Source organism: Dendropsophus ebraccatus, chromosome 1, assembly GCF_027789765.1.
Source record: "Dendropsophus ebraccatus isolate aDenEbr1 chromosome 1, aDenEbr1.pat, whole genome shotgun sequence".
In the NCBI taxonomy this organism is placed as follows: domain Eukaryota; kingdom Metazoa; phylum Chordata; class Amphibia; order Anura; family Hylidae; genus Dendropsophus; species Dendropsophus ebraccatus.
In genome coordinates, this window is record NC_091454.1 from 123,592,073 (window position 1) to 123,620,036 (window position 27,964).

At 38.8% G+C, this 27,964-nt stretch overlaps 1 protein-coding gene across 1 annotated transcript in view; it reads right to left on the reverse strand.

Annotated features, from left to right (window-relative positions):
• Nucleotides 1–27,964, reverse strand: part of PCLO (piccolo presynaptic cytomatrix protein) — a 259,253-nt gene that overhangs the window by 31,414 nt on the left and 199,875 nt on the right. The window contains exons 11-17 of the mRNA XM_069957749.1: nt 26,074–26,199; nt 10,926–11,034; nt 8,680–8,747; nt 5,387–5,598; nt 4,651–4,701; nt 4,405–4,535; nt 3,004–3,030 (exon numbers count right to left, since the gene is read on the reverse strand). Of these exons, the coding sequence (XP_069813850.1) occupies nt 3,004–3,030; nt 4,405–4,535; nt 4,651–4,701; nt 5,387–5,598; nt 8,680–8,747; nt 10,926–11,034; nt 26,074–26,199 (724 nt within the window). The remainder of the gene's footprint in view (nt 1–3,003; nt 3,031–4,404; nt 4,536–4,650; nt 4,702–5,386; nt 5,599–8,679; nt 8,748–10,925; nt 11,035–26,073; nt 26,200–27,964) is intronic.

Consider the following 27,964-nt stretch of genomic DNA (forward strand, 5'->3'; position numbering starts at 1 on the left):
GAAGCAGAGGAGACCTCGGACACCAGATTCAGCTATAACTCATAGTCCAGCAGCTGACAGCAAGCAGCAACATCTTTCTAGAGCTGAAAGAGTTTGTTTCAATGCTCCCTGGAAGATCCTGGCCGAGTTCAAGCTCCTGAAAGATGTTGCTGCTTGCTGTCAGCTGCTGGATTATGAGTTATAGCTGAATCTGGTGTCCGAGGTCTCCTCTGCTTCATAAGCACAATCACCATCATCAAGTATCAGCATGGCATGATGGTGGGGGTTGTATGTGTGTAAGCTGGAGTTGCACAGATTTCAGAACTACTACCACCATCATTGTCTCTTGGACAAGATGCTGGTAGTAATTTTTCAAGCTGTGCAACTCCAGGTTGCACAACCACAACCCTCAGCATCATGCCATATTAAAAGTAGACAATGGTGGCTGCAGTTTTTATTCACTGGACACCCAAATAAGGGGGCTGGGTTGTCAGTATTTACCATTACTGCTTGTGTAGGGGACTAGGCTGTGCAGTGGGAGGGGAATAGATGGAGGGAGGTGGGGAATAGAGGAGCTAGGGATGGAGGGCGGGGTTGTGGGCATGTTTGTGGGTGGGAGGTTTACAGAGGCAGGCCAGGGAAACAAGGCATTGTGGGGACTGTAGGAATATGCAGCACACAGGCACTGGTCCAAACAGGAAGCTGGAGATGTAATCAGCAGGAACAGAGAACAGTGCAGGGGGCAGCGAGAGCAGCCAGAGTGGGAAGAAATGTGACAGAGAGGAAGCCAGTAACCATCCCCCAGTGTGTGAGGAGTTTAGATTTTACAGGGGGTGCCTGGAGTACTCCTTTAACCCTCCCAGCACTACAAAGAAGCTACAATGTTACAGATACAGCCTGCTAGAGAGTTGTCTCAGAAGGGAGGGGGGAGGAGGGGGAGGCAGAGAGAACAGCTCACACAGAGATTTTTGTGTTGTCAGCAGAAAGTAGTAGCTCAAATCTGGGGGAAGAAGACTGAATAGACAATAATAAGTATGGAATGAATTGTTAGTCTCACCATGGGCAACAATATATCAAAAGTTATGTTTGAGCGGAATACCCTTTTAACCTGTTAAGGACCAAGCCAATTTTTATTTTTGCACCTTCGTTTTTTCCTCCTCATGTTTAAAAGGCCATAGCGCTTGCATTTTTTCACCTACAGGCCGACATGAGCCCTTATTTTTTAAGACACCAACTATACTTTGCTAATACAGGCTTAATTTTTCCTTAAAATATGCTGCAAAACGGGAATAAAATATTTGTAATTTTTTTTTAAATGTACTTTATTTTTTTTGTATTTATTTAGGTTTTTTTTTTTTTTGGGGGGGGGGGGGGTCGTGTTTACAGCATTGGTCATATAGTCAGTACTATTACAACGAAAGGTAACTTGTAAAACTTGACTGCTTTTAAAAAGGATTTACTAAGAGATGCATGCCTCTTAGTACAGCCAGCCAGCCCTGTGTCCTGCAGATTTTTGCCTGGCATACACCTGTCTTCATAAATTTGGTAGTTGGGGAGGCTAAGTTGCTTGTCTCATTAGGTGCACAGGGGATACAGCAGGTGAACGCCACAGAAAAAAAGGGGAAGATGGCCCTCTTTGTGGCGTACACCTGGGGCACATAATGATAAATCCCCCCCCCCCCCCCCCCCATAGTATTTTTGTCAGTCTTTTGGTCAGTCTTTTTTTAACCAAAACCAGCATGGGTTGAAAAAAAAAAAAAGCTGTGCAGATCTTTTTACTATAATTTTGTCCTGTCAGTTCCACTCCTGGTTTTGGCTACAAATACTGACCAAAATCCTGACAAAGATTCTGACCAAAATAATATGTGTGAACAAATACTTATGACATAAAAGAAGTTTATTCTATATTTTCACACTAAAATATTATCTGTGTAGGTGCTTTCCTCAATATAAAACTCAATGGGAAATCAAGTTCAGCCATCATGCATCTATTTAATTTAAAGGGGTTCTCTGTGTTTATATGAAGCTTATATTTTATAATAAAATTGTATACATTTTTTTACTTATAAAGTTACATTTTGTTTAATAAATTTTGTAAATGTCCCTAACAAAGGTTTGATATGTTCCACTATATCTGTCTAATAGTGTCTCTTAAAATGTACCTGTCATTTTAACAGATTTTTAAAAGTCTGGTTTTGTTGGGTTAACCCTTCAGAGTAGTGACAAGGTGAATTTGGGCTCTTACTTCTGTTATTAAGTCCATTTCAGGGGACAGGACTAGAATTTAGCTGTTTGCTAGTAGTACATGCATACTTACCTCCTACCTTAGTTCCCTGTTCAATAACAGCACAACACAGCACCTACTGTACATATGAAAGTGTATTTAATAAGCTGTTATGTTGGGTTGATGACTTACACAGTACACTACCATAGATGTGGAGAGGGAAGGGGTTACTGATACAAAATGATACAGCGGTAGGATGGCAAAGAAGGGTTTACAATAATCACTGACACTACTGTTATTCTAATAAGAGGTTAGTCTTAAGATTTAGGTTGCATGAACATTGCAGATCCTCTGAAGAACAGACATGAACTGCAGTTACATATTTGCTCTCTTTCTCCACTAAGCGGCCACCCCACCCCCTTGCCTGTTCCTTGCCAAATGTTCACTTGTACGGAGAAGTTGGGAGAGATAACTGTGGACTAAATTATTAAGCCAACGGTTATTGATTGTGTATATGCACCCTAAGATCAAAGCTTACATTTCACTTCCTATCTGCTAAAAACTGTGAAACTTGGATAGTTTTGGAAATTTTTACCCATACTAGTAAGAAAACATATTCCTATCACTTTAACACAATAGCAAAAACTGGAGAACCCCTTTAACTCCAAAATGTTTACAAATATAAATTTGTAATACATTTTGAATAATGTATTAAGCAACAGTGCTTTGTGTATGTTTTCTCATGCAAAGTAATATCAATCTGTTTTTCTATTTAAAAAAAAATAATAATTAAACTCTACCTGGCATTCTGGACAACCATTACTTGGCTGCAAGGACCCAGTGAAGGGGAATTACACAAAGATGAGAAAGCATAGGAAGCAAGCAAAGATAAAACAGAAGATACAAGTGAAAGACGTAACACACATATAAGAGTTAACATTATTCTCTTTATTCCTAGTTATGGCCAGCAACATTAGAGACATAACAGACACAACTAGATATACACTATAAGGACAATCGTACTGTATCAAAGTTTGGGGAAACAGACAAAATATAAAATACAAAAAACAAGCTGATTTAGTGCAGCATTGTTCCAAGGATAACAGCATTTGTAATTTCTTCTTTGAACAATGCATGTAAAAAAATTATTTTGTTATTAAATGTGTGACACCCATGTTCTGAGACCTCTACAGCTCTCTAGAATAAAGCTACTAAAGTATCTCCTAGTTTTATTTTGGCCCCAAAATGACTAGGCACGTTTACAGAGCCATCTTTAGAACTGTGAAGCTCTGTCATTACGAAGCTGCAGGAGATTCAAACTGTTTTCCCGCTCCCGGCATGATATTGATGCATCATGCCAGACAGAGAAACACTCCATTACAAGACTTCACCATCCTTAGGGTCCACAAAATTATGGACATGTGAATGTGGCCTTATAATAAAGTTGATATCACATCACTGATATCACATCCGTGTTTTTCACAGATTCCAAATCCGTGGAATCTGCAAAAAACATGGGTTCCCTACGCTATCCCTATGGGGATCCCCTTTTTTCACGGAACCAATTGTGGATCGGTAAAAAAAAAAAAAACGGAATGCTTTAATAGCCCAGTACTAAGCAACAGGCTGGAAATTTGTCCGTAATCATGGATACTGTACATGATCACAAACAATTTCTCATGACGTGTGAGTAAGGCTTAAGGGTAGCATAATCTGAAGACAGAGAAGCTGAACAAAATGATGTATCACTTACATTGTTCTGTGTAGTTGATATCCTCCTGATTAGACATGAGCAAAGCAGATTTGTTTTGCTTCATACAAAGCAAAACTGATCTGCGCTCATTTTCCTCAGGCTGCCCTCTCTGTGCAGTGGGAGGATACCACCTGAGGACTGCCTGGAAAATACCTGAAAAACATGGATATAGCCATAGGAGAATGGCTGAACAGAATAATGTAAGTAATATACTGGTCTGTTCAGCATTTCTCTCATTAGTTTATGCTGCCCTCATTTAAAGGGGAATAAACCTAGTGACAGATTCTAAACTTCTAAATTAATATTTCATGTAAGTTTATTTGTATTACAAATTGTTACTTGGAAACTAAGAATGCAGGACGCCACACTTTGAGAATATTATCACAGATACACATACTCTACATCCATGAAATATTTACTCAGCAACTAAAAGTTACATTTGGCTTACCCTCTTCCTGGAAGAAGATATACTTTCACAAAAGGGTCTGAATAACCATTGTTATCTCTGGGGACAAGATTCCTTGCTTGCAGTATGTGGATTATGAGATTACCAAGATGCTTATCATAATTAACTTGAAGCTATAAAACACAGAAAATAAAGCCCCCATACTTAAATTATAATGCATTACAAGTAGCAAACAACTGTCTACAAAATCACACTATGAACAATTATAAACAAAAATGCTTTAAGTACCTGGATGTCACCAGTAATAGGGTGGGAAGGCGCCTTCACAGCTTCAGTGGACTAAAAAGCAACAAAAACAATTTCCATTTTTATTTTTTAAAGAGACACTAATAATAGAAATAAAAATAGCAAATTTTCCAGTAAGGTTAATTAAATGAAAGCTGGTGGAATAGGACTGTATGTATGGCTTCTGTCTCAGTTTACCTTTTTTATGCTATCAAAAATGCCACAGGAAACTGATGCCAGAACCGATCCTATTGTTGTCAATGGAGTAGTTCTTGACACCCAGTGTGTAATGCCAGACCAGTCCAGTTGCCAGAGAGGATTATTAATCTTGCACTGTTTTCTGCAAGATCTGATTCTAGCCTTACTTTCAAATACTATAGTGTGACCAGATGAAAACTGATTTTTATATCAGTTACAGCATCAGGCTACATATATATTTAAAAAAAAAACTGATCTAGAAGCTCTGGAAATATTTGAACCAAGGCTAATTGGTTCCTAGGAGCAAAAATGATTTAGTAAACATTTATAATTTTATAATATACGAGGCTTTATGTATTTCCATTCACAAACATCAAGAAGCTTGTGTTGACATACTGTATCATAGGATGAACAGTTCACACCCTATATTTCCTGTGATAGTTGCTTCTCTAGATAGAAGTGTACTGTACCAAATGAGAGACAGTCTAGTGCATCACTAGCCATTACTTTCCTTGTACACCATCCATTATCTTAAAGTTACCTTGCTGCTGTGCCTTTTCTTGCTTACAGATGGGGAGCCAGGTTGCCCAGGACTGGGTACTGCACTAGAACCTGCTGATGTTGTTCCAGAATGAATATATGATCCTTTCTCCATTGCAGAGGAGACAACAGAAGGAGTCTGCTGCTGGGAAACCTTCTGGAGTTCAGCTGCTAGCTGTTTAGGATCTACTCCAGGGGACTTTGTTTTCTCTACTGTATTAACAGCATAAGAAACAACCAAATGATTAACACACGTAAAAGTAACTGTACTGTAGAAACATAGAAACAAAAGAATGTCATTATAAAAATACTACCTGGACCTTCTAGTCTGCCATTATCTCCTTTATTATCATCTTAGGATAGATACACTACCGTTCAAAAGTTTGGGGTCACCCAAACAATTTTGTGTTTTCCATGAAAAGTCACACTTATTCACCACCATACGTTGTGAAATGAATAGAAAATAGAGTCAAGACATTGACAAGGTTAGAAAGAATGATTTGTATTTGAAATAACATTGTTTTTACATCAAACTTTGCTTTCGTCAAAGAATCCACCTTTTGCAGCAATTCCAGCATTGCACACCTTTGGCATTCTAGCTATTAATCTGTTGAGGTAAGCTTGAGAAATTGCACCCCATGCTTCTAGAAGCAGCTCCCACAAGTTGGATTGGTTGGATGGGCACTTCTGGCGTACCATACGGTCAAGCTGCTCCCACAACAGCTCAATGGGGTTCAGATCTGGTGACTGCGCTGGCCACTCCATTACCGATAGAATAACCAGCTGCCTGCTTCTGCTGTAAATAGTTCTTGCACAATTTGGAGGTGTGTTTAGGGTCAGTGTCCTGTTGTAGGATGAAATTGGCTCCAATCAAGCGCTGTCCGCTGGGTATGGCATGGCGTAGCAAAATTGAGTGATATTCTTCCTTATTCAGAATCCCTTTTACCCTGTACAAATCTCCCACCTTACCAGCACCAAAGAAACCCCAGACCATCACATTACCTCCACCATGCTTAACAGATGGCGTCAGGCATTCTTCCAGTATCTTTTCATTTGTTCTGCGTCTCACAAACGTTCCTCTTTGTGATCCAAACACCTCAAACTTGGATTCATCCGTCCACAACACTTTTTTCCAGTCTTCCTCTGTCTAATGTATGTATTCTTTTGCCCATCTTAATCTTTTTCTTTTATTGGCCAGTCTCAGATATGGCTTTTTCTTTGCCTCTTCACTGTAGATGTTGACACTGGTGTTTTGCAGGTACTATTTAATGAAGATGCCAGTTAGGGACCTGTGAGGCGTCTGTTTCTCAAACTAGAGACTCTAATGTGCTTATCTATTTGCTTAGTTGTGCAACGCGGCCTCCCACTTCTTTTTCTACTCTGGTTAGAGCCAGTTTGTGCTGTCCTCTGAAGGGAGTAGTACACACCGTTGTAGGAAATCTTCAATTTCTTAGCAATTTCTTGCATGTAATAGCCTTCATTTCTAAGAACAAGAATAGACTGTCGAGTTTCAGATGAGAGTTCTCTTTTTCTGTCCATTTTGAGCGTTTAATTGACCCCACAAATGTGATGCTCCAGAAACACAATCTGCTCAAAGGAAGGTCAGTTTTGTAGCTTCTGTAACGAGCTAGACTGTTTTCAGATGTGTGAACATGATTGCACAAGGGTTTTCTAATCATCAATTAGCCTTCTGAGCCAATGAGCAAACACAATGTACCATTAGAACACTGGAGTGATAGTTGCTGGAAATGGGCCTCTATACACCTATGTAGATATTGCACCAAAAACCAGACATTTGCAGCTAGAATAGTCATTTACCACATTAGCAATGTATAGAGTGTATTTGTTTAAAGTTAGGACTAGTTTAAAGTTATCTTCATTGAAAAGTACAGTGCTTTTCCTTCAAAAATAAGGACATTTCAATGTGACCCCAAACTTTTGAACGGTAGTGTATATGTTTATCCCAGGCATATTTTAATTCAGTTACTGTGAGTTTACCAACCACAATGCTGGAAGTTTGTTCAAACATCTAAAACTCTTTCAGTAAAGTAATATTTTCTCTTATTGCTCCCACCCTTCTAACAATCCTCAGATTTTTGCCCTTTGTTCTTGTGTTCAGCTTCTTATTAAAAACACTTACCTCTTGAACCTTATTTATCCCATATTAAACATTTCAATCATTGCCCCCCCCCCCCCCTTCATTCCCTTCTTTCATCCAGACTATACAGATATAGGGGAAATCGATCATTTGCGTTGTATGTACCACAGTGCATGATACACTGTGTATTTTGCAAGTTTTCCCACTAACAAAGAATGGAGAGGTCTGTAATTTTTATTGTAGGTACACTGTACCTGTGAGAGACAAAATCTATAAAAAAAATCCAGAAAATCTCATTGTATTGTAAAAGTATTTTGATTTAAATGCATTAAATAAGTATTTGATACAATAGAAAAACAGAATTTAATATTTGGTATAGAAACCCTTGTTTGCAATGACAAAGGTAAGGCATTTCCTGTAGTTCTTGACAAGGTTTGTACACACTGCAGGAGTATTTTTTTTCCACTCCTCCCATTCTTGGTCTTGGCCATGGTGGAGAGTTTGGAGTGTGATTGAGTGTGTGGACAGGTGTTTTTTTTATACAGGTAATGAGTTCAAGCAGGTGCAATTAATATATATTATAAATGCAGAGTAGGAGGAGGTTCTTTAAGAAAAAATTATCAGGTCTGTGAGAGCCAGAATTCTTGCTGGTTGGTAGGTGATCAAATACTTATTTTATGCAATTATTTAAAAATTATACAATGGGATTTTCTGGATAGATACAGATGTAGATTATATATTATGCCTCTCACAGTTTAAGTGTACCTACAATAAAAATTACAGACTCCTCCATTCTTTGTAGGTGGGAAATCTTGCAAAATTGTCAGTGTATCAAATTATCTAATACCTATTTTCCCCACTGTATGTTAGAGAGGAATGCAGCGTGATACATTTGTGAAAATGTGCACAAAGTTGCTTTGAAAACATATATATATAAGACCACAAATGTGTTATAAATCCTATTTTTGTCCTCTTTACAAAAAGTTAGCTTTTTTCCATAAACAGCATCAATACATTTGATATTGTAGCGCAGTGCCATTGAGAAGAATAGGGTTAAACTGGAATACCAAACACAGACCATGGACAAGAGTTGTGCTGTTCTTAGAAAAATAGAAGACTTAAATTCTTTAATTAATTGTTTACACATGTTATTTTTGGGACAAGCCAATACCTTATTGAATTTTGATCCAACTTACCAGCCTTCCCTGGGTCATGCAGCTCTAAATTCTGTGGAGTTGCAGAATTTGATAACATGCTTTTGTCCCTAACAGAAGAAAGGAAAAGGGGGAAAAGACAAACAATGAAAGCTGAAGGATCTAACAACCTGCATAAAAGTGATATTATAGGTAAAAAATACTGTTCTGAAACATAACTTCTCAAGGTGAGGAGCTGAACCATTAAACTCTTTTCCCAACACATTTTTTTCTGTGTCCATTGGGAATATTTTTCAGGGGACTCCCCCCCCCCCAGTATATAATTCCACTGTATAGTTATAATGGATGTAAATTAGACTTGTATGCTAAGAGAAAAATACATAATAAATGGTACACATTTTATTACTAGGAATTGATGTATGGAATAGCAGAGAGGTCTGTTCTATTCCGATCAGCAAATAAATGGATCCTCTAATGGACATTATCTGAACGGAGGCTGAAGTGCTACTTTTCCACCCCTGTTAAGTGATTGGGGTCTGTGTACATTCAGTTCATAACTGCAAATGAGCAGATTATTCTCTGCATACTTCATACGTCATGTAGAAAAAATAAATAGGTAGCACCGTTCACTTTTTTTGTGACAGCATTATTTCAGGCTTTGCTTCCACTTATTTTGGCCATTTCGTCAGATGTAAAACTATCTACAATGAGCCATTTTACATTTAAAAATCCCCACACATTTTTTTCTCAATTCAATTCAATTCAACAGTGTCAGTTAGTTCTCATGCAGTCTGCAATTGTTACACATGTGATATACACTCACCGGCCACTTTATTAGGTACACCATGCTAGTAACGGGTTGGACCCCCTTTTGCCTTCAGAACTGCCTCAATTCTTCATGGCATAGATTCAACAAGGTGCTGGAAGCATTCCTCAGAGATTTTGGTCCATATTGACATGATGGCATCACACAGTTGCCGCAGATTTGTCGGCTGCACATCCATGATGCGAATCTCCCATTCCACCACATCCCAAAGATGCTCTATTGGATTGAGATCTGGTGACTGTGGATGCCATTTGAGTACAGTGAACTCATTGTCATGTTCAAGAAACCAGTCTGAGATGATTCTAGCTTTATGACATGGCGCATTATCCTGCTGAAAGTAGCCATCAGATGTTGGGTACATTGTGGTCATAAAGGGATGGACATGGTCAGCAACAATACTCAGGTAGGCTGTGGCGTTGCAGCAATGCTCAATTGGTACCAAGGGGCCCAAAGAGTGCCAAGAAAATATTCCCCACACCATGACACCACCACCACCAGCCTGAACCGTTGATACAAGGCAGGATGGATCCATGCTTTCATGTTGTTGACGCCAAATTCTGACCCTACCATCCGAATGTCGCAGCAAAAATCGAGACTCATCAGACCAGGCAACGTTTTTCCAATCTTCTACTGTCCAATTTCGATGAGCTTGTGCAAATTGTAGCCTCAGTTTCCTGTTTTTAGCTGAAAGGAGTGGCACCCGGTATGGTCTTCTGCTGCTGTAGCCCATCTGCCTCAAAGTTTGACGTACTGTGCGTTCAGAGATGCTCTTCTGCCTACCTTGGTTGTAACGGTTGGCTATTTGAGTCACTGTTGCCTTTCTATCAGCTCGAACCAGTCTGCCCATTCTTCTCTGACCTCTGGCATCAACAAGGCATTTCCGCCCACAGAACTGCCGCTCACTGGATGTTTTTTCTTTTTCGCACCATTCTCTGTAAACCCTAGAGATGGTTGTGCATGAAAATCCCAGTAGATCAGGCACTCGAATCACCTTTCTTCCCCATACTGATGCTCGGTTTGAACTGCAGGAGATTGTCTTGACCATGTCTACATGCCTAAATGCACTGAGTTGCCGCCATGTGATTGGCTGATTAGAAATTAAGTGGTAACGTGCAGTTGGACAGGTGTACCTAATAAAGTGGCCGGTGAGTTTAAATGTAAGCATCAGGACTTTTATTATGTGCTATATATCAGTATTGTGGAAAGTAGGCATGTATTTCAGCACATATTTTGGGAACCAAAAAATTTACAAAAAGGGGAGGGGGGGGGGGTGTTGTATGAGGGCAAAAAAAGGGCCCACATTCTGAAATAAATTTTTGAAGCTCGAAATGAGTAAAATATAGTAACTGGTCTAAACCCGTACAAAAACTATATTTAAGCGGTAGCTGCTCTTTAGGAATTTAATGTAAGCCAACAGTGAAAATACTAAACAGTTGAAATAGAAATATGAATGCAAACTCACAGTCTTACACAAATTTCTGCTTCCCCACTTGACTGACCAATAATACTCTGAACTTCTTCATATGTCTTTCCAGTTAATTGGAAACCATTCCATTCTAAAACCAGCATTCCTGGAAAGATAATTTATACCATCATTGTTTTTTATACAAAAATATAGAAAAAGTTATTATTGTCATTTTAAAGCTACTATATGAGCCTTACATTCCTTAAAATGTCCCTGTTATTTAATAAAACGTTTGACAAGTCACAGAGACTTGTGAAATGTTTTGATCAGACCACAAGGGATCATTAGAACAAGCAGGAAAAAAGTGTACGGTTGTACACTTCACTTCCCAGGTTATTTAATCTCCAGCCAGATGCAGGAGATGGGCTCCATTATACATCTATAAAGCTTGACTCTTACAATTAGACAGAGAAGAGGAGTGAAGCGCATAGCCATGCGATTCTCCCTACTTGTTCTAGTGATTAGTGTGGCTCTGAACGCCCAGACCCAGATTGATCTAAACTTCTGACATGTCTCTGTAACATGTCAAAAGTTTTCTTAAATAAACAGAACACTTTAAGCATACATTGTGAATCTTGAAACATGGTTTGCTCGTCCAAAGCATGCAAAACACAGTCATTTTTGCATGCTAAGAAAGTGCAAATTATGTTTAAATAATCACAATGATTTATGTGTTAGTTATTAGCCTTACATATTGAATTGATAGATGTTTGAAACCATTTTTTTTCTTTTTCTTTTTTTTTTAATTTAAAATGGGATTCCCATCTTCTAACAAGATGACATCACTATAATATGCCATCTCTCTATGCTGTAGTGCGGATTAAGCAATACATTCACTTCCCTGTTTTCTTGCACACTGATGCTTGGGAAACTGTAGCACAAGTCCATTTAAATTATTTTGATGAGCTACAGTTCCCTGCACAACCAGGTGCCTAGGAGCACTGGTGTGTTAGGAAAACGTAGAAGAGCGAGCAGTAGTGAAATAGTGTTGTAGCTCCTCCACTTTCAGAGGTCATATGTTCGCCAGTCATAAAGTAATGGCATATTCTAGAGAAACCATCATTTTATAAGATGGGTAAGGCTATGTTCACACTACGTATATTTGAGGCTGTATTTGGTCCTCAAGTCAGATCCTCATAGCAACCAAAACCAGGAGTGGATTGAAAACACAAAAATCTCTGTTCACATAATGTTGTAATTGAGTGGATGGCCTTCATTTAATGGCAAACATTTGCTGTTATTTTAAAACAACGGCTGTTATATTGAAATAATGGCAGTTATTTACCATTATATGACGGCCATCCACTCAGTTTCAACATTGTGTAAACATAGCCTTTCTGTGTTTTCAATCCACTCCTGGTTTTGGTTGCTATGAGGCCTGAAATATACAGCCTCAAATATACGTAGTGTGAACCCAGCCTAAGTTAAAGTGTAAGGGTACATTCACAGGTACTGTGTCCGCAGAGGACAGCGAAATCCGCTCAGGATACCTCTTCTGTCATTTCCAATGTGATTACAGCAGCACTGTTACTGATTGGCTGCGCGGGACCTCTGGGAGAAGGGAGCCTTAGATGCGGCCGGAATGTGAAGCAGGTGAAGTATCTTCCCGGCAGTGGGGGATTAATCGGGCCGTCATTTACACACTCGTAGCAGGATGACAATCACATTGGGAATTACAGGAGAGGTATCTGCAGCGGATTTTGCTGTGAACTCGCAGTGTAAAATCTGACGCGGATACGGTACATGTGAAGGTACGCTAATGCTTGAGTTAAATATTCTTCTTTTTCCCAGAGTAAAACCTCTCACCTAGCTCCCACAATCTCAAACACAAGTGAGGCAATAGCAGACACAGCCCATGGACTAGAGTGGTGCTTTTTCTTGAAAAAAAAAAAGTCAGAGCCTTTTTTCTAAGAATATATTCTGTATACATGTCTGTTTTCATAGGTTGCTTTTGACAGACAAGCTTAGCCTGTAAAAAGTGGTGAACCCTAATATAAGTTAATCAACTAGGATATTTCCGGACCCTTGCAAAATAAATTAAAATAATCTGAAATATTTTTATGGATCCAATAACAATGGAGAATATGGGTACTGACAACAGTATGAAGAGAGTTTACTGCAGACATATGGGCCTTTACAAACATTCTCCACAGCTTGACTGGCTACCAAAGGTTGTTGCCATGAGCTGCTAAGAAATATAAATACAACTAAAGGAGAGTATGAGGGCAGGACAGTGTCCTATCTCTGGAGAAAAGCTGAATTACACTTAAAGGCGTTATCTGGCCCGGACCCCTTTTGTGGAATGTTCGGGAAGGAGGTGAGTGGAAAAGAAAATACAGTTACCTCTCTGGCTTCTGTGCTGCCACATGTACTCCACAGCTCCAGTCCCTGGGGTGCAGCCGCTTCCTTGTTTAGAAATTTGATGCGGAAGCCCGTTCAGTTATTCGTTGGCTGTAGCAGTGTCCTGCCTGTGCAAAAGAATGGCTGAGTGGGTCTGCTATGTCATGTCTCAAACCCAGATTCAGGCGCATAACAGGGACTAGAATTGCGGAGTACGGATGCCAGCATGGAAGCCAAGGAGGTGTGTGGGTTTTTTTTTCACTCACCCCTACCCAGGCATTTTGCAAAAAGGTGTAATGGCCGGAAAACCCCTTTAATTTAGAGATAATGTATTATTACATTATATTTGCTATAAATCAAATTAAATATAATAACATAGGATTTTTTATTTCTCTTAAGTGATTAAAACAAAAACATTTTGTGTCATGCCTATATCACTTTACTCATTGCTGTAAACAGCAGAGCAGGATCATTTCCATGAGCGTGTAAACAGAAAATTGTGTTCTTTTTAGTGGATGCCATGTTGCTGATCCATTTAATCAACTTCTAGTAATGTAGAAATATACAAACCACAAAATTCATAGTGCACCATGATATAGTGTATCTTGAGAGTATTTTAATGAATGTGATTTCTTAAAGTAGCTTTTTTTTTTAATATAAAAGATTAATTCCTCAAAAATGGAAATGTCAAAAACAACATAATGATATAATTCAAAATTAACGTGTGATAATGGGCAGTATAAAATGAAAAATACACAGGGCATATTTTATTTTACTGATGAAAAATAAAAACAAGTTTGGGATAGAATTTGGAGAAAAATACTCTTGGTCTTCAATAATTTTATGTGCTACTTTAAGAAGAAATCTCACATTCTTACTTTTCACACAGCAAGCTGAAATATTTGAGTACGGCACACAAGGAATGTCCACTGCAAAATGGTACAATCATAACTTACAAAAACTAAAATGGATCTTCGTACATGTTTTGCGGTAATCCTGTGCTGTGGCATAACAAAATCCAAAAATAATATATTGAATACATTGTATATACCTGTCGCCCCCACTGTACAAACACGCAAAACAGAATAAAAAAAGGGGTGCTCCAAAAGTATAGATTTAGTTACATTTGTATAAATTTTGAAAAAGGAAGTTAAGCAATATCCAAATACTTTAATGATGCCTTTGGTGCAAATAATGACTTCCAGATTACCAGGTTATATTAATTAAATATATAGTACAAAGCAGTAGTTCTCAACTGAGGTGCTGCAGCACACAGGGGTGTCAAGAGAACCCACCAAGGGTTCTCCAGCATTCCAGTGGGCATGTTCCCTTTAGAGCAGTGCTTCTCAAACTGTGAGGCGGACCTCAACAGTGAGGCGCCCCCTGGTTGTTGGTGAGGTCCAGCTGAGGAGCCAGTTTTCACAAAATCACTATAATCTGCACAGTCCTTTTGCTGTTCGCAAAAATCTCCACTTTAGCGACATTATTAATTTATTTTGTACTTACCTTATTAGTATATAGAGCTTAAGACAGGGGTAAAAAGGTAGCCCTAGCATTATTTTCACCTTTAAATGGACTTTCACCACAGATGTTGAGGCCCAGGCACCCTCTTGGTCAGTCTGGTGAGGCCCAGGCATTGCCTTGGTCTGTTGGGTGAGGCTCCAGTAGAAAAAGTTTGAGAAGCACTGCTTTAGAGGAAACCAATTACCAGAAAAATCTCTATAACACTAAGCAACCATGCGAATACATCCTCTAACATACTTTCCAAACATATATTGCTTGCCATTGTCCCTGCCTGGTATAACTGGTATAACCCACACCTGGCCATAATGTACTTTGAAAATGTTTCAATGTATGCAAATGCGGGACATCTGGGTAGTTCCTCTTGCATCCTATTTTCACTGTACTATGTACTACACATGTTCAAAATAGCCTCAAACACATTCTCCTGCTTGAAGTGCCTGCCTCTTTGTGATGTATTACTGATACATCGAGGATTGTGACTATTTTGAAGAGAGGGTACACCCAGATGACTAGTTGTCCAGCATTTACATATAGCACAGGACTTTTTCAAAGTACATTTGCAGGTTATACTGAGCAGGGGCACAGGCAAGATAAATATATTGGGAAAGTGTATTAGGGCATGTATTTTTTTTTCTGTAATTGGTTGCCTTTGGGCATGCTTAGAAGCTGCAGCTTTTGTGCATAGTCCCTCCATCTTCACAAGCTAAAAATTTAGAAAACTAACAATTATAAGTAGAAGGATTATTTATCCTACAACCTATAATCACAGTCTCATCATCAATAAACATCAAGGACTCAGTTCCAGTTCTCAGAGTCCAATGCCCTAGCCACCAAACCATTACTATACACAATTACGGTTATATCACTGTTTGGATGGTGCTATGCTGCCAGAAGCCCCTTTATGGCTATATACCCACAACGTTATTTCGCTGTTTGGTCGCCCATGAGTGCAAGTTAGCCTATGGGTGTGTCTTTAATTGAAGTCAAATGAATTTAATAGTAAAGACGGTAAAAGGACAGCGAAAAAAGAAAAATTTATGTGAGGAACTAAAAAAAATAATGTCTGCTCTTTGCAAAAGACGTTTGAAAGTAATAATTTTGAACATTTATTAATGTCCGCCTCAAACGACGTCTGTCATTTAATTCACTGTGTGCAAATGTCGTCCGTTATTCCATAGACGTCAATGCAATTTATTGAAGTCAATATATATATATTTTTTTTTAAAAAAGCGGAAGCCTTTTTCCTTTTTTTTTCCCTTATTGTAAACATAGCCCATTTGTGGCATATTTTGTCAAAGCAAAATTTACAGCTTGACCATGTCTACTGTCTAGCCTGCTTTATATTTTGGAGTGAATGAGACAGTAAGCTCTGTAGGAATAAAAGCTTTATTGTAATGTATAAATGGCAGATAAATGTGTGAGATGTTGCTTCCATAATTGAGGGTATGAGGGCACTTCTGAACACAAGGAAGCAATTTAACCCATTATTTTAAAAGGTCTACCATCTACATTAGTGATCTTATTCAGTCACACCAATTCCCCGCATCTTGTCCTGTCTTTCTCCACAGCTCTCACCACTATCTAGTGAATACATTTACCTTTCTCTTTTTCTCTACTTTTAAATATGCTTCTATAACCTGATTACTGAAAACATTCTGTTGCCTTGTCTAGTGCTGTTAACTATCAATTAGGCTATATGTGTCAGGAAATTTCCCAATGCATTTTGCAGATGTACAGGGTCAAAAGTCTCCCACAACGTTTTTTTACCTCCGTTTAAAATGACGTCCGTCATTTTGAGGCTAAAATAACGGACGTCATTTAGAAGCCTGGCCTCCCCTCAGTGCAATGACGGCTGTTTATACATTATTCTAGTTTGGGGTTACTAATTGGCCTTTGGGTGTGGCTTAATGGAAAAGTAAAAACTGAGAAAGAACGGTGGGAAAAGAAAAACTGTGTATGAACAACTAATAAAAAATGTCCGCTGTTTGCAAAAGACGTCCAAAAATAAACGTCCATTATTCAATACATTGTGTGCATTGGACGTCTGTCTTTCCATTGACTTCAATGCATTGCCATTGCAGTCAGTTAAATTGCGGCAATAACAGACTTTTTTTAAGGGTACAAACCCACTTGACGTATTTGCTGCGTGAATCAGTCTTAAAAATAAGCAAGCAAAACGCAGGTTGGCTTTATACAATTGTTCTGCGTTAAAATACGCAATTGCGTATTTTTGAAGTGTGAAGCTACATGCGTTTTTCGCACAGGTTGTTAAAAACTGATGCTTTGCTAACAACAAGCTTCACGCTTCAAAAATACGCAATTGCGTATTTTAACGCAGAACAATCATATAAAGCCAACCTGCATTTTGCCTGCTTATTTTTAAGACTGATTCACGCAGCAAATACGTCAAGTGGGTTTGTACCCTAAATATCAAAATTGGCGTTATGACTGGATTAAGTGCTTTCAGCTCTTTGTTCAGCTCAATGGACAACACATTGAACATGTCAAGTAGCTATGTGTCACAGGGAATGTTCCTGGTCAGTGTTGCATTTTTCTGGGCTGATAACCTTTAAACCACAAGACCACTTGCAGCAATTTCTGAGAAAATTCTGGTCTTCTTTGATCACCTTCTCATTGGAAAAACTCGCCCTTGATCCGATAAGGCGGCTTTCAGAATAGAAGTCATGTCCAGACATAGCCTAGATAGGCCCCCTCACCCATTACTTGCTGGGGTATTCAAATAAGTAATTTTCCCTTTTGTTTCTGAAATAAAAGGGTGTCCTGGGATCAAGTGATTTTCATCAAAATTTACATTCAATTGTTGGATGAAATATTGCAGACCTTTGTGCTATTCTATAGAGCAGGTTCCTATGGAAACAAGGTATATGGTATATAATTTTTATTTTTATTTTAACATGGGAGTATGATGTATGATGTACTATGATTTCCACAAATGGCATCCATTATACAATAGCCATACGATGGAGTTATCTGTTGGGGAGTCCCCTGATGTATACCCTTATCTTTCTTTTATTCCTTTCTGGCTCCTCTTGACACCCTACAATATAGTTTAAACACTTTGCAAGTTACAGAAATTGACTTAAGAGTTTCAAATGATTTCAGGTAGACTCTTTCATCTAATGGCAAACATTTTTTATTAATTCTTCTGAATTTCTGGGCAGCAGTTGACACCATGGACTACCAACTCCTACTAAGCATGTCATTCTTAATTGGTCCTATAGTGTCACTGTTCTTATAACTTTCTAAATCAACAGTAGATGTGATATAAAGCAAGTTTGCAATTTAAATTCATTATGTTGTTGTTCATTATTATGTTGTAAAGCAAAGCTGTACTTACCAGAAATCCAGGTCCAGTCTGAAGGCAGATTTTTAGTCTTGTGCTGGTTGAAAAAAAGTGACTAAACACATGAAGTCTGACCTGTACAGGATGTCACAGCTCAATGTGTCCATCAGTCACATGACTGCCTTTTCTGTGAGCGCAGATGACCTGGGAAATACGGGACTTCCTGTGTTTAGACTCTTTGAAAGAGAAAAAAAAAAGAGTCTAAACACAGGAAGCGCCGTATTTTCTATGATAACTAAAAAAAATGAATGTAAATTGCAAACTTGCTTTATATCACATCTACTGTTGATTTAGATTTTGAAATGTATAACAACAGTGACACTTTAAGTATACTGCTCTCTGTTGTATTTATTCCTACCTCTGTAATTGCATCTTACTATATAAATTTCCAGAACTACTGTCCTTGCTGTTGGGGTCTCTCTGGGCTCATAGGGCCACTTCTTTTTAATCCCTTTAACATGTCCCTATTAGGTGGACTATGATGCAGGGCAGTACGAGCTGTAAATATGGCCCTGTGCCCCTCTTAGGGTAGCTAATTACCCTCAAAATAGCACTTTTCTCCACTAGATCTCTATTGTGAGCTTCAAGGTGGGCAACCTGCTCACTTCTGCCGCAGAGGTATTCACTCTGGAACCTACAGAATAAACCAAATTTTGCATAGGAAAAAAAATCAAGCATGGAAAGCATTTGTGATGCAGTGCTTCTGCCACCTTTCTTTTACTGTAATGTTCAAAATGGTGTTATAGTTGCAGGCATGCCATTTTGTAGACAATTTTTGTTAATCAACAACAATTCTTTTTGTCAGAAGAAAGAGCACCAGATAGGCTGTGAATTCCTGCAGTCAAACATAGACACCTAATCCTGGCCATGTTACACTATAGATACATATACTTGCATTGTCCTTAACATTAGGTCACTTTTAGGCAGCTTTTCAAGTAATAAAAAGTACAGTTGTGATCAATATTATTGACAACATTATTAAATATGCAAAAGAGGGGTTTGTGGAGCCTCAGTTATGAGTCTCAAAACACAGAATTAGCCAGTTATCCCACCAGGGGAGGAAAGCCTATTGCTAAGGGGGTGACTCACCAAACCACCCTGATACGTAGCCCCACTTGGTTGTGAGTATTGGAACATAAATAGGGAAATACCAGGGTGGCCCCTTTTACGTCAAAGTCTAACTCAGCGGCGAGTATTGCGACATGACAAGGGTTTACCAAGACAGGCATCTATCCACAGACAGCCATTACGGGGTAGTTGCCCCTCGTCAGTGTGAAGTAGGATTCTGGCTAACAGGGGCAATGAAAAATAGACAAACAAAAGACAGTAAAACATTATTAAGTATATTTATACAATATGAAGTACTAAGTTTAGTGAAAGTGCTTTGGTATATGTAAATTCATAGCAATTCATATTTAAAAAAAAGTGTTGTCAAGGGCTGACAATCCTAGCTATGAAGATAAAAGTTCAAATGTCAAAGTTGCTGAACACTTGACAGCTATATAAAAATGCATTCAGTTAAACATAACCCTGTTCTAAGAGATAGAGACTGCCTACTCATCAGAAAGAATGGAGAATGCCTTCTCCAAAAAAAGTTAAAGCATCCAATCGGATCTGCACCTACAGCTTTCTGGCTAGTGGAACACTTAGTCCCATTTATTTTAATGAGAATGTGCTTTAGTGACAGACACAGATAGGAATGTGCTTCAGTGCCAGACACAGATTTTAGATGTAAAGCATAAAAGGCCTGTGGCACTCTATTAGTGACAATAACAGAATACAGAACTACAGATTTGCAGTTGGTATCCAGTGCATTCTTGGATTACTACTACTACTACAATGATGCAGGAATATTGTATTCATAAACCTACTGTAAGGCTGCATTTACACCTTCCATGTTTTGTATGGAACAAGAACGTGGAATGCATGTAACGGACTTCTCCCTCACCCGGGCAGCATCTGGGATAAGATGCTGGAAGCGGTGAACTGTATGCATATGCGCCGCACTGATTCATTACAGCGCGGTGCATAGTAATACAGGGTTCCCGCTCCCAGCATCTTATCACTGATGCTGCCCGGGCAGGGGGGAAGTCTGTTATATGCATTCCACATTCGTGTTCCATGCAGACAGCAGTGACCTCATACCTCATAGCTCATTTCATTAGAAATTCCTTTACAGAGTAAATATCTTGAGCTTCCTATAGCTCACACCTATAGTATACAACCTGTACTAAGGCTTTAGGCTGACAAAGCTTTTTGTTATAACTATGACTATAATTCCTGATTTGCTGAGCTGGTCTAAAAAATGTCTCAGCTTATGTCAAACAAGTAGTTTTGCTGTTGGGATGAATAAACTTTGTTGTAAATATTAAGCTAATCCACCCCCTGTTTCAGAAACCATTTATGGTCTGCCAGAAGATGGGATACAAACAACTTCCTGAATACATGGGATTAACCTGGCTACTAAACAACAAAAAGACACTCTTCAGTATTGTTACAATGATCAACTTGACCCCCCCCCCCCCCCACACACACACCCTCACCACCACCAAGACCTTACTATTTACATTTCATTCTTGCCCCTGTTCATATTGCAGCTGTGATGCCAGTAAGGGCCTTTTCACATGGCCAAACCTGTAGCCACATAGAGATGCCAATCAGTGAGATCAGCAATCAGGTGTAGAGAGTTATAAAGCCTTTACAAGGCTTAGTCAATTTTGTGGTCCTTTATTTTTCGATAGTAAGCCACACATCACTGTTTACATGGGAATATGTGTGGCTGATTACAAATGATATTGTGTGCTGCACAAAACATGTGATTAGCTGACATTCCCAGACTTTTTACATGAGCCAATAATCGGGCAATGGAGTTCCTGCCAGACTACTATCAGCCTAAGTAAAAAGGCCTTAAAGTGACACTGTCACCCCCCCCCCCTTTCTTTATGAGAACTTCTCTACACAGCTGTAACGCCTAAATTCTGCCGTTTCCATACCTTACTTTATTGTAGATTTCTTGGTGCTTGGTCCAGTAAAAAATACTTTTATCAAAGGTTTGTGCCACCTAGGCGGTGCTTCACAGCTGCAGTGCCACTTGGCTCCGCCAACTTTGGCACCGTAGGCCCCCGCCCTCCGTGACATCATTGGCGTCTAGGGCCAGCCCTTTCGATTATGTTATTGTTTATTGAGGCCATCCTCACTGCATGATCATTAGGGGATAACTTTTTTTTTTAAGCAGTACTCAAGCATGCCCAATGCCATTCAAAGTAAAAATTAAAAAAATTCCAGACACAACGAAGTCTTTCTATTTATCAGCCACACTGACTTTGAATGGTGCCATGGTGGGTATGTTTAACCGCCAGTCCTTTTAAGTGCCCCCTCACTATGTGGGAGCGTGCATTAAGTAAGATTGGGGGGAAGGGCTTGGATAGGATAGGTTATAAATGTCTACTCTGGGGAAACACCTCTAATATGGGTGAGCTAAAAGGAGTATATACAATGCCCTAAAGCTGTCTCAGAGCACATTTAGCAAACAGCTAGTTAGTCTAAACTTCAAGTAGACAGTCTTTGGCTATGTTCACACTACGTTTAACAGCGTCCGTTGCATAGCATTTCCGGACGTTGTTCACTGAACAGCGTCCGGAAATAATTGGCAGGTACATTATTTTAACACTCGTTCAAAAGAATGACGTTAACATAACGATATGTGCACACAGTGCGGGGCATTGCATTAACTCCCTTTCCAATCTGCTGATCATCTTCTGTAGCAGGATATCAAAGGCCTCTGGTGTGCTACCACTGGAACTGATGGTGAACAGAGGGAGATTTTTTCCTCTGTTCATCTAGCTAGATGCTGCAGTCGCAATGACAAATATGCATATATCAGAAAAATCTAAAAATTGTCTGCTGACACACCTGTGCTAGCATTGGCACGGGCCCTATTCAATTCAACAAGCCGATGAATTCAGTTAGCAACTATGCATGGTTGTCTAGGTTTTACTGTGCAGTCTGTGAGTAAAAGCTCACATGCGTTTGGAAAATAATCTAAACATAGTCCTTAGTTGATTACATTTGGGTCACTGAATTAAATGGGGCTCGAGACGATATGCCCAATAGGTTTAAATTATGATGTAAACTCATTCTTAATGGCACGTTATATGTGCATTTGTTGTATATCTGCTGTTCTGCAGTATCTCAACAATTTTCATCAATCTGACCAATTACATCACACCAAAATTAGGTAAATAAGTAAATAAGTATTTTCAATGGGAAGTTTTTTTTAAAGCAAATTTCATAGATAGAAGCTATTTAAACTATTAAATTTTGCAATTATTGTTTTCATTACATAATTGTTTACAAGGTGTTTACATAAAAAATTAGCCCTCAAACATGAACACGCAAGGCTCGGATATGAAGTTAGGCAATGATATGATTAAATTATTTTAGTAACGCATGACATGCATTTCAAGCTCTATTATTATTTTTGAAGTGTGCAATGAATGCTACCAAGCAAGTATAAATGTCAGGAGGTAATGAGTCATACTCTATTTCTTTCTTCACACATATTACAAATTCCACAGCCTTTTAACTAAGTGAGCTTATAAAACTAGAAAAAACATGTAAAACAAATAATTCAAAAAAATTTAAAGGCTAACAAAATTTACCCATAGATGGGAAACAGTCCATAAGTTCACTTTATATCATTACTAAACTCTTACAAAAATCATAATTTACTGCATCATAATTTACTATGATTCTGGGAGCTCTGAAACAGTTAAAGCTCCATGCTACTGTGTTGACATAGCTGTGTCAGTTCAGTAGCAAAGGACTTTGGCTGTTACAGAGCTCCCGGAATCATAATAAATTATGATGCAGGGACATGGGTAATCTGAGCGGTTATAGGTAAACTGGAGTGGTTATGAGTAATCTGGGGTAGTTACAAGTAATCCGGGGCACTTGACTTTTTATCTCCTGTCAGTGTCGGCAGCATTTAGAACAAGCGATCAGCGGTATATAGTATAAACCACTAATCGCTTGTACCAGGACCAAACCTGTTGGCCCCGATCATTGCCCCATGCCCTCCGCCACCTACGGTGGCAGAGAGAATGGGGCTTTGATAATTTTTAGAAATCCATCCCTGTTCACAATGATGGCAGAGGCCATCTTGAATCAGATGGCCGCCCAGGAAGGGGTAGTGACCGGGCCACTACGGTTAATCCGGGCCACATGTATTCATCTTCTCTCACCGTGGATTCACTGTGAGAGGAGATGAAAGCGTGCAGCGGCACCAGCAATGCCTGTTACCAGCAGCCACTGTTATACTGTTAATAACGGCGATTGCCAGTGCAGGGACCATCCTGAACGGACCCCATGCTCTGTGCTGCTGCATTTTCTGTGCCATCGCTGTAAAAAGCTGATGGCAGCAGAATAGAGCCCATTAGTGACCACCGTAAAAAGCTGTATCAGCAGTCACTATGGTTATAGCGATACCAAATTTGTATAGTTTTTTTTTACCTATTACCACTTTGGCACAATAGAAACTATCTTCCTAACAAAAACCCACAAAAACTGTTGCCACATTGCAAGATCCATAGTGTTCTTATCTTTTGCACAACAGAGCTGGTTTTGGCCTCATTTTTTGTGGGAATATGTGTAGTTTTTATTGATACCAACTTTTACATATATATGACTTTTTGATCTCTTTTATGACATATTTTCTAAAGCAGATTAATTAAAGAAAACAGCAATTCTGGTGCTGTTTATTTTTTTATTTTTTTATTTTACAGCGTGTATTGTGCAATATAACTATTGATATAGTCTTATAGATTGGGTCATTATGGATATGGCGCTACCAAACGTATAGGTTTTGTGTCTTTTTTTGTAATGGTCTATTGTGTATAGGGAATGTAATGCATTTTTATTATTGGGTGGGCTGGGGGGGAGGTGTTTTGGTGCACTTTTTTTTTAACTTTTACACTAGTTTATTACTAAACAGTGATCTTTGATCACTGATACAATACACTGCACTACTACTGTAGTGCAGTGTATTGTATTTTTTAGCATCATGCTGACTGGAAATCTACTCATGGCTGAGCAGAGGCATATCAATGTTAATTCCTGGGGCATTTAAAAGGCCCCTGTGTTTACTATGGAGACCATCGGAGGACCGGACGACGACGCAGGACCTCTGATCACATGAACATGAGCATACGCTGTTAAAAGGCGTATGTAGTGGAATAAAGCCCATCAGTGACCGCTGTTAAAATACGTATTGGTGGTCACTAAGAGGTTAAAGACTCTAAAGAATAGTGCATCGTTAAACTCACTACGTACTAAACTGTGCTGTGTTGTTTTTGCATCATGTTTACTCATTTTTGGCTTTTCTTAAAATACAGCGTATTCTCTGCATGTTTTTTTGTTGACAAAACACCATGATATACAGGTATTTTAAATGTTGAGGAGGGGTTAACTATTACACAAGAAAAGAGAAAGCAAAGGTCCAGAAGTCTGATACAAGGACCACATTAAAGCGACTCTGTACCCACAATCTGACCCCCCAAACCACTTGTACCTTCGGATAGCTGCTTTTAATCCAAGATCTGTCCTGCGGTCCGTTCGGCAGGTGATGCAGTTATTGTCTTAAAAAAACAACTTTTAAACTTACAGCCCCGTGCCATACGGGCGTGGCTTAGAATACCTATGCCCTAACTTTGCACCACCCCTCCGTCCCTCCTCCCCACCCTCTTCATCATTAGGAATGCCACTGGAACATTTTCTCCATGCTGAACATTTGCACAGGTGTCTTAACGATCCAGACCATTTGCCGAGCTGACACAGGTGGGGAATAGGAGACAATCTGCCTGGAGCATTCCTAATGATGAAGTGGGTGGGAAGGAGGGACAGAGAGGTTGCGCCAGCCTAATGCATACACAATCTAGGCCACTTCCGTAGGGCACGGGGCTGCCAGTTTAAAAGTTGTTTTTTAGAACAATAACTGCATCACCTGCCGAATTGACCCCAGGACAGATCTTGGATTAAAAGCAGCTATCTGAAGGTACAAGCAGTTTGGTGGGGTCAGATTGTGGGTACAGAGTCACTTTAAGGACTATTCATAAAGAGATTGCACTGATTAAGGGGAATTTAAGAGAAAGTATCTTATACATAAGCACCATGTAATTTTCTTATTAAGACATTACTTGTTATCTTTATTATGCACACTTACTTTTAAACAGTCATCAACAAGTATATATAAAAACAAGTAATACAATTACTCTGTGCCCCCCAAAAATATATATGAAAAATACATATGTGCAATAAAATTCTTATCAATTACTGCTTGAGGCTATGTTCACACAGCGTAAACGTACGGCCATTGTTGCCATTGGCAACAACGGCCGTACTTTGTACGTTGTGGAACACTGCCTATTCTTCTGTGGGATCCCGGCCGGAGCATATACACATCGCATACGCTCCGGCCAGGATCCCATGCGGCGCCGCAAAGAACTGACATGTTAGTTTTCTGCGGCCAAAATTCAGTGAATTGCGGCCGCAGTAAGACCTGTCAGTTCCCACAATAAAGCAAGCGGCTCCGGCCGCTTGCTTCATTATGTGCTATGAGAGTTCTGATGGGGGCGCCCGCATCAGAACACTGCGGCTGGAAAGATCATTTGCAGAGACTGGCTGTTCCGTGACTCGGCCGGGTCATGGAGCGGCCGGTCTCTTACGGTCTCTTACGTAATGTAACGGTCTCTTACGTAATGTGAACATATCCTGAATGTCATTCAGCTCAACAGAGTGAATGCATAGTACTGAAACAAAACAATTTCCTTTTGAATGGAGCCATAGCTAATATATTAGAAATATAGTATATAGTTAAATATCTTTGAATATGGACAGTTTGCACAATTTCTTGTTTCTTACCTTCTGTAAGTCTGCCTGTCTGCTCAGCACTTCCACCAGGTAAAATCTTAGCAATATAGGCTCCAATCTCTCCCTGACTTCCAGGAATCTCTTTTCCACCAACAACTCTTATTCCAAATCCATTTCCTATTGAATAAACAAAGACAATAATTGATGCCTACTTTGTGACTGAAGCCTTCTCATCGACCAAATTTTTAAATTTCCCCAATAAATGTTTAATTTGTGACAGGACTGTTTGTTGGCATTCTCATTGAATTGACATGCCTTTGCCGTCTTTTTTTTTTTTTTTTGTCACCCTAAAAACTGATTTAATCATCACCAATCCTTTTTTCTATCAATCAAATAGGGAATATGTTTAGAATTTTTAAGTTCTTCTGTTCATTATATGTTACGGTAATACTTTTCATCTCTCTTTGTCCTTATTAGTATTTCTGCCAGTCATGTGGTTTGTCTTTTTTCAACCAAAACCAATACTAAATACTAAGTGAAATACTAAGTAAATCTTTCCACTATGACTGTGCCCTGTCAGTTCCATTCTTGGTTCTGATTGCAAAAAACCTGATCTAAAGAGTGACAGAAATACAATGTGTGAACATAACCTATGATTGATTTAATCTTCTATAGACTATGTTCACTTCAGTTACATCAGTCATTTTGCATTTTGGACACCAGTCATTACAATATGTTGGTACATTATTTTAGTTCAGGTGGACTGATTGCCCTTTGTGTGTGTCCTTATTAAAAAGTTCTTTAATTTAGTATTGAAGATGTTGAAATAATGGTGAAAACATATATGTGATCAACTAAAAATAATGACTGTATGCAAAAGACGTTCGCTAATAATTGTCATGATCATTATTAGAGATGAGGATTTTTCCAAAAGTCCGAATACAGTCGGATTTTTTTTCCTTTGCTTTCTAAAATGGCAGCCACCTCTCTTTTTCAAAGGCCCTTTAGAAATTTGAAGACATCGACCAAGGTGCAGTTTTTTATTAAAATAAATCTCCACCAATGAATATAAGCCTCCTAAAACAATGTACAGTATGCCAGTTAGAGACTGAGAGGGTTGTACAAGAATGATAGCTTGTCATAAAGTAATACAGACTATAAAATTTAAAAGTGGAAATACTCAAATCAAATGACAGACTCAGTAATTGTAATATGTCACAATTGTCATATGAAATAATATACAAGGTGGTGTGGCTATAATACTAATTGGGCAAAGAAATTATTTATGTTCTTTTCACAATGTAACAGGTGCTAAATATCGTTTCTATGGATTATACCTTGGGAGGAAACAGAACATCAAAACATATTTTAAATATTCATATTCCTACAATCACCAGGTGTTTCTTCCTATTTAGAACTGCTTGAAAATGTCAAAGAAATAATTTGTACATGTTCATTACTACCCAGCATAAAGGTCAAAACTATATTGTTCATTTCGCCTACACAAATCTCATTATTTGCCTTAGAAAACCTTGGCAAAATTTCAATCTTAAATGACAAAATAATGATCCACTACATATACTAAGCTTGATTCACTACACATACTAAACTTGATCCACTACAAATACCAAGCTTGATTCACTACACATACTAAACGTGATCCACTACACATACTAAGACCATGCTGTAAAGGAAAATAAATGCAGACATTACAGAAAGGCGTGGGTGACTATGCCTTAAATGGATGGTGTTGAGCTGGAATAGGAAGGTGGTTTTAGGTACATGCACTTTCCCTTTAACATACAGAAACAGCCTTGTGCACTTTAAGGCTATGTTTACACAATGTAATATTTCAGTAACGAATGGATGCTGATTGCAATGAAATCAGTGTCCGTACTTTACTGCAGGAGAGGGATTGCATTAAAGTTAATGCAATGCCGCA